Source organism: Arctopsyche grandis, chromosome 13 (genome assembly GCF_051622035.1).
Source record: "Arctopsyche grandis isolate Sample6627 chromosome 13, ASM5162203v2, whole genome shotgun sequence".
Lineage (NCBI taxonomy): Eukaryota > Metazoa > Arthropoda > Insecta > Trichoptera > Hydropsychidae > Arctopsyche > Arctopsyche grandis.
The window spans coordinates 4,978,434-4,987,017 of NC_135367.1; the positions used below are offsets into that span (position 1 = coordinate 4,978,434).

General features: G+C 30.4%; 1 protein-coding gene across 1 annotated transcript; it reads right to left on the bottom strand.

The window, feature by feature from the left end:
* Positions 1–236: 236 nt before the first annotated feature.
* On the bottom strand, positions 237–1,557 carry LOC143921330 (uncharacterized). Its single transcript, XM_077444577.1, has 2 exons — positions 1,500–1,557; positions 237–1,298 (listed from the first exon to the last, which is right to left on the bottom strand). Exon 2 carries the CDS (start codon positions 1,286–1,288, stop codon positions 542–544), a length of 747 nt encoding a protein of 248 aa, XP_077300703.1. The 5' UTR covers positions 1,289–1,298; positions 1,500–1,557; the 3' UTR covers positions 237–541.
* Positions 1,558–8,584: the final 7,027 nt, after the last annotated feature.

Below are 8,584 nucleotides of genomic sequence, written 5' to 3' on the forward strand. Positions count from 1 at the left end.
TATTATATTTCTAAATAAAATCATAATATATAAAGAGTGATAATAATTAAATATAGCATATAGTATAGCTTAATCTACATTTTATTAAAAATTATCTCATCTAATCTATTATATTTTCTTTTATCGTTTTCATTTGAAAAAAATAGCCTAAATAAAAGTGTATTTTACATACAAGAATAAATTCAATGAAAACATAAACATTTGTATCACATGTTTGACGTTGTATTTTTGATTTTAAATGCTTTTTATTATTACGAAATTATGTTCAAAATACATCTTATGTATATCTATTTTAATAGCTACTGATCTACTGATCATTTTCTATTTTACAATTTTAATTTAATTTGGTTAGTAATCATAGTAGTATATTATTCTAATCTTAATGTACAACATAATAGGAAAAATAGCTCAAAAACCTATTTACAATTCTTACTATTTACAATTATAAAAACAATAAAAAACAAGAAGTTTATTGAGATTTTTCATATTTTATAAAATATAAGTATCTACATTAATACATATGTACGTATATACCTTAAATCTAACTTTCAACGTCCCATAGTTTCAAATTCTGCTTACTAACAATATTCAAATCTGTCAATGAAGACCGCAAGCTCTTAATTTTGCGTAACATTATTAAAGATTCGGGTAAAAACAAATGTTTTAAATCTTCACAAGAGGTAGAAGCGTTCGCTTGCTCTTTCTTGATATCTTCTGTTGTTATAGCTTCTACCGAAACTCTAGAAAGTCCGAGAAGTTCTGTCATTGAAAATATATTATTTGATTGGAATTCCTTCAAATGAACCTCGACTGAAGTAGTCGGAATATTTGCTTTACCCACACGTCTCGTAGTTTTCAATATGTGAAAACCTTTCTCCTTCAATGCATTCTTCACTTGGTCAATGTTGAGGATTAGAGGCAAGCCTCTGATTATAATTTCAAGCGGATTCTTATCACTTATCGTAAAAATTTTATATTTGACATTTTTCGCTTTGAGGAAGACGGTGGTTTTTTTAAACTCACCAAAATTATCGAAATGAAATTCCGTTTCAGCTTTTCTATTCACTTGAATCCAACCAACTTGACCCAATGACAGTTGGTTCGCTTTCATCAAATTCACAATCTTCAAATATGATTCAGAAACGTCCAATATAATAAATGGTACACGACTCGTCGGATCGATGTCTTCGATTGAATAAGCGTCATGCAGAATACTCTCGTCAATTTGGCTCAAATCTCGAATCATCCATTCGTGCTCTAAATATTTTATAAGAGCTTTGTTGTCCATCTTTAAGCACCTGATTTAAACAAATAGACATGTTATTAAAATCGGAAATTGAATTTTAATTACAACTTATACGAACATTCCTACAGTGTTGATCAAAAGCGTGTTGACTACGCTTTTTTTTATCTATTTATCAATGTTTAAATTTATAATAGAAAGAGTATCAAAAAAAATACAATATATATATACATACATATGTATAATAAATACGTACTTGCTACAAAAAATATTATAAAGGCACGTTCAACGAGTCCAAAAACACAATAAGGTATGGCTCAGAAAGAAAAAATATCAACACTTTATCGCAATACCTGATAACAAAATCATAGATTATTACTAACCATTATTAGCATAGGGGAAGTACCTTTTATCGATGGTTAATCATTAAAATGAACTATTTCAAATTGCACGTAAGTAATTGTTCATACGTATGCATGTCGTGGATATAGAAAATTTTAAAAGATTTGAACGAAGCTCTACGATTGGACCAAATTCATTTTCCTGTCGAGATATTCGCTCATCTCTCTCGTGGGAAATCAAGCACGTTCCATGCTTTAATCCACCTGTCTAAGTACCACTGTTCCAATAGTTGCAATTAGAAAAAATACTAAAAATATAACGATGGTTACATTAAACATTTATATGTTTTAAACCGACCGAACTGAAGCACAAGTGTGTACAAGATTAAATAAATATATCATATTATATAGAGACATCTTAATATAATAATGAAAAGCTTCCGAATTTAAATGGTTGCGAAGCTAGATATAAATATGAACATTTTTCAAATAAAAAAAAGAATGTTTTCCTGATTAAAAAATGTTGTCATTGTAGATATATGTACATATATATATATATATATATATATATATATATATATATATATATATATATATATATATATATATATATATATATATATATATATATATATATATATATAGACATGTATTCATGATAAAGTTATTCGATATTACGTTATTGCGATAAGGCTACACTAACATCAATAGCGTGAAATACAAAACTCGATTTTCATTGTTTGCTTTAAATTTTCGTCAAATTTTTGCGTAAGATACGATCTAATTTAAATTTGTATTTTTCAAACGATGGCTTCCCTTTTGTTTACTTTGGTATAATATACACTTTGCAATCGATTTATTTCAGCTCATAAATTTATGCGAATATTTAAGTAGTATTTGCGCTCACAGCGAGAAAATCCGCACGAGATTCGGTATCTAAAATTACACGGTTTTCCAGACCTTTCCCTAGGGTTTTCCCGACGAGCTGTCCCATCGTTGTGCCGCTGATAATTATACAAGCATTCCTATGAAAAATATACATATATTTATATATGAAAAATCCTAATCTTAACATTTTTATATCCACTTTTGAATATTCATGTGACCAATTAATGGTATTACATAATATTAATAGATTTTAATAAATCAATATTTTCCCGGGAAAACCTCTTCAATGATCCGGGAAAACTTATTCGTACACTCTTTTTTTTATATTATGTACATATATGAGTATGTAATAAGAAATAAACATTCGTTCACCCGCGGAAAATTGCGAAATACCCCTCCCCCCGCTGACTTTCATTCCCCGCGCTTTTCCTTTACGTTGAATTTCAAACAATTTTATTTTTGGCGTGCGCGAAAAATAGGCTTCTTTTCATCCCATCAAAGGGATATGAAAATGCGGCAACAACATAAAGAAGTCAATAAAATGCCACCTTTGAATTTTGAATTTTCTTGCACACACATATGTACATATGTCGACGGAAAGCGTCTTTAAAAAGGAAAATCGATCGATAGAAATTTCAATTCATTTTTGATCCCACACACAGATGTCTACATAAATATATACATACGTGTACATAAGTATGACTATTTTAAAGTATTAAAATTCTTATTAAATATCAATTGTTCATTTGAAATAGTAATGAACAATGAATATTTGAAATAGTTATGAACAATGAATATTTGAAATAGTTATGAACAATGAATATTTGATAATTCTTCATTGTTCTAAAATTCATTGTTTATTAAAGTTTATTTATCCATATAAACGTAGAATATGTGATTACATCAAATTCATAATCTAGTTACAGCAAAATAATCAATTTATCATCAATACGCACAATACAAGGATTTTATTACATTAGAACTGCCCTTATTAACAATATTAATGAGTATGGATCAATTGGGGGGTGGAAACCCTACAGGAAGACCTTGAATGATATCACAAGGAACGTGACGAAAGATTATGTAAAACTCTGTAAATAAACGCAATATAATGTTTCATAAAAAAATTGAATATTTATTTCGATTATTTTCTCTTATTTCGAACTATATTTTCATTTTGAAAATAAGCTACAAAGGGACTTTTGATTTGTATATACATATTTTCATATTAAATTTTACATTTGTAAACATTATATATATGTACAGTACGATTATTCATTATATATAATATATATTAGTGATGTGCCCGTTGTAATACCTGGATTATGGCGTATTAAATAAAGAAAAGTTATTAAAAAAAAAGTTATTAAATAAAGAAAAATTAAAAGAAATGTGTCGATTCTGTGTTCGCGGTCCTATTTTTTTCAAATACCTTTAAAATATAATTATGTTTGTATCTTTATTTAATTGTATAATATGAAAAAAATGGTTCAAAACCACGCTTAATCAAATAACCTTTATGTATTTTTAATATGGCGTGACGTAAGCAATTTATAACCTGTAATAAAGTGATAGATCCGATGAAAATTTAATCGGGTGTATTATAAGGATTTATTTAAGCAATAGAAACATTTATTTATTTATTAATTTTCAATAGATGGCTCTAAATGCTCCGAGACTATTTTCTTTGAGGAAACATTGGTAGCAAACAGTATATATAGAAGTTTTTTCTAGATCTGTTATTATATTCGTATTATATTAGTATATTTTGTTGGCAGTGTTTTAGCTGTGACGTACATATTTCGAATCGGAACGACTATTATAATACGGCGAGCGTTATCGTACACAGACACACCTACAAAATAGCGCTATCGTATATAATAATTGTCTAATTCATATGTGCGTTCGTGCAAAGTATGTGTTTAGGCGTCTCTCTTTCTCCCCTTGGAATCGTATATCGTGGAAAGAGACGCGGCACAGTATGGGCTTTGCGCAAGCGCGATTCGATGCAATGTACTCATCAATGGTATATTTGTAAAAAAAAAATATAATAATAATATATTAGATGATACATAAACTTTATATATGTATGTATGTACATATTGTACAGTTCGAAAGAAATTTAGGTACACACGACTTACTGGATATATTGAACGGTCGTCCGACGCCAGACACACTCTATCCCCTTATAAATGGCACGAGGTTAATTAAAATAAAGCACATGGTTTTGCAGATTGATCTACCCACGTACCACGGTCACTGCGGTGCACTTAAAATGCAATGCAGATGCATTTTTAAACGTTGCACATTAACAGCAGACAGGGGTGTGACCTTTGTGTTATAAAATTGTAAATGTATTCCATCGACGAATTACACACATAGTAATATACATATACAACCAGGACTGTGGAGTCAGAGCGTTTCAAGCGGAGTCGGAGTCGTAAAAAATCAACCGACTCCGACTCCAACTCGATTTTTTTATCATTATAATATTATTATATGTTTATTATTTATATTAGGTTCACTTCACCAATCAGTCTGAAACTATCGTCTATAGTCTATAGATTTAACTAATAATAAAATCATATTTAAAAGTATAAACACTTAAAAGATATTGTAGAAATGCAGGATAAAAAATATTTTCGTTTCAATCTTTGTAAGTATTTTTTTTTCGAAAGGAACCAAGCGTCTATACTGGCGGAAAAAAAGTGTGCTTCTACACTCAAATGGGTTTTAAAATATTTGTATGAACAATACTGAACCAAATATTTTGTAGATAAATACAATGGGATACTAGGCATTGTTTACAAAAAAAATGAACCCAAAATGTCATTCATAAGTTCATAACGAGAGCACGTACACAAAATAGCCTCGAGTAATGCGTGTTCATACTTAGGTGAGCATGGACAGTATATATGTACCTACATATATACATAATAAAAAATAAAAAATAATATAATATATAATAAATATATATAATAAAATAATATAATATATATATATATATATATATATATATATATATATGTATATCCAAGTGTACATTTCATTCGTTCATGAACATACTAGTTGGTTTATACACGAATCAATCTGGCCAATTATGGTGTACACTAAAGAAAAAGTCAACAAACGAACTAGTTTGTTCATGCACAAACTATTAGGAATGAGTTTAAGTATTCTCAATCGTTTGTATTATTCTCTACATATGTATATACTGGGTTGCAAAATAAGTTGAAACGGGAAATATAGCAACGTTGTAATGTGATTTCCATATGACTTCTCTTTTAAATACTCAGAATTACGTACGGGTTTAATCAATCAATCAAAATTGAATTACGTACAGACTTGATTAGACATATGTATGTACAATGTAGTATTTCAATTATCACAGATAGCGAATATAATAATATTGACTATAGGTGGATACAATATTATTTTTACCATATAAATATATATTAATAATTATGAATAAAATATCCTTTTTTCTAAGCTTACATTAAATATGGATGATTTTAAAATTGAAATTTTCCTATTTTACCAAATCTTTCCATATATAGTACATACATATGTACATATCTAATATGTAAGTATAAAATAAAATAGATATTTATATTTAAGGTACTATTTCATTGACCAAAGCTCTTTACTATTCCATTTAAAATAAGGTGACCATTTTACATATGTATGTTAGGTTATACATATGACAAAACCAGAACCTTTTTTTGAAACAATGTTTCTAAATACTTGATTTATTAAAAACGTTAATGAACATTAGAAAATGATAAAAAAAATCGATTTCAATATTTATATACAGACCCAACCCAAGGATTCTGCCAAGACAGCTACCTATAAAACCAAGTACTTTACTGGTAAAACCAGTACGAATGGTCACTTAAATTTAAAGATTCGATTATACCAGTACAGATCAATCCGGCAAATGCATGTAAACAGCAGTTCGGAAAATATTCTATAGTACATTATATATTGACACATTCATATATGTTACATATATCTTAATGTGTACGTGGCGCATCCAAGACAGCGGTAACCAACACGATCTATTCATACCATACAACAGTACATGTCACCGAAACATATCAAACAGAGCCGGTTTTCTTTGGCCACTGTAAACATATTCACGCATGTCGTGACGTCATAGTGGAAAGTGCACCCGTACTAACCAAAGTGCTGCCATGCGCATATGAATATTTTCGGAAACGTCATATTGTGACAATATTGACCCGATGATGCCCGAAGCCGATTTTGCCTTGGAATCGTCCAAAATAAGGATGAACGTGCTGAAAATGGACGGTGTTATATAGTATGAATAGAAGTAGTCTTTTCCGTGTAGTGCTGTGCCAACCTGTTGAATTACAGAGCTGGATAATATAAAAGGGCTTGTATTTTACTGATTTTTGTCAGTATTTAAATATGAAAGGTATTTATAATATATTAAGTGGACAGTGTTTGTATTAAACGGCCAGTATCCATCGTTCAGTATACAAGTGGTCAGTATAAATAATAAAAGGTCAGTATTCATATCAAATGTTCAGTATTTATATCAAATTGTCAGTATTTAAACATAAATGATCACTATTAATGTTAAATGGTAAGTTTTTTTTTGACGAATAGCCAGTACTAGTTTTGATTGGTACATTAGGTTGGTACGATCTTGATAAACAATTCCATCCAATAGGCATTGCTATTTGTTTTGGCATATGCAGATTTCCAATTTATTTTTTATTTATACTGACATTAAATAATATATAGGTAATACTGACGATTTTGTTAATAAAATACTTGCCGAAAATTGATTCATATACTTACCGAAATTTATTAAAATACTGGTCATTTAATGTGTTGCCATAAAAGATAACCTTTAAATCAACCAATTATTCCCATAATGCTGTCCTACACAGATCCTGCTCTTCATTTGATTACATTTCTGACCACATTGACCCAAGGTTTTTATTGTAACGTTGAAAAACGAGAGAGAGAGAGAGAGTATCCGCTGTCTAAGTGCATATGGGGGCGAACAATGGAGACCCCCGAATTGGCCTAGCAGCACTCCATTGCCCGCTGGGATTCTCAGAACCAGACCGAGAGCATAAGACTCACTTAAAACTGTACGTGCCTAGACAATAGATACATAAATGGATCTGGGAAGCTGTGGTGAGCAACTTATGACATATGTACATATGCCATATCACTTTTATTCTGGAGCGAGCGCTGACTACGTGTGGACCTCCTGAATCATTCAATAAATGCTGTGAAGCGACTTTGACCTTTCATTTGAATCATGAACTCACCCTTACACAATATTATATATTTATTTTTTATTTTTTTTACATATATACGAGGAAGGCCTTACAGGTAGCTCCAATGCGCCAATTACAAACATTGCAGATTTTTTTTTTATACAAGTCGCTTAATTACGAGACACTGAAAAACTTGCAAATTAACGAGACATCTATGAATTGTACATAAATTTTACTGTACATAAATCAATCTCAAATAGTGGTCACATAGTAGGTAGGAAGGATATTTAGCCAATTTTACCGGGAACCGTTTCAATAATGAAATCAGAGAAAATTGGCAAACCCTGATAGGAAACGATCGACTAGGGAGACACATATATACATGTCTGACCAGCAGCACTACAGATATACTCGTCGTGATAACACCGTCTGTAAACTTGCATGTAAGTTTGTGACGAATGTAACTTCTATAGAACGTCTATCAACTTTTTAGCTGAAGTAGTGGAAAGCAAATTAGAGACGAGGGGTACATTCCAGGGTCGGGGTCACATCCGGCGGCCACCGGAAGTTCAACATTTAGATTCGGCCAATCCAGAACGAGAGACGGAAGCATACTCGATTTCCGGTAGCAGCTTTAAGCAAACCCTGAAAGGAAATTGCTGCGTGATTTGATACCTTCCGGATCTCGGCTAACACTCTCTCATTCATTCACCGAAGCGAATTTATCCATCGTGACACGTCCCAATAAAAAAATAAATAAAACACAATCATCCTATATATTTTATTTCTAATCTAGACAATGGGAAACAATAACGTCCTAAATCTTAATTTTGATTTTGATAAGATTTAGTTGT

Bases quoted from the DNA above. Each gene is read 5' to 3' on its own strand.
- LOC143921330 (XM_077444577.1), bottom strand. From the start codon at position 1,288: ATGGACAACAAAGCTCTTATAAAATATTTAGAGCACGAATGGATGATT.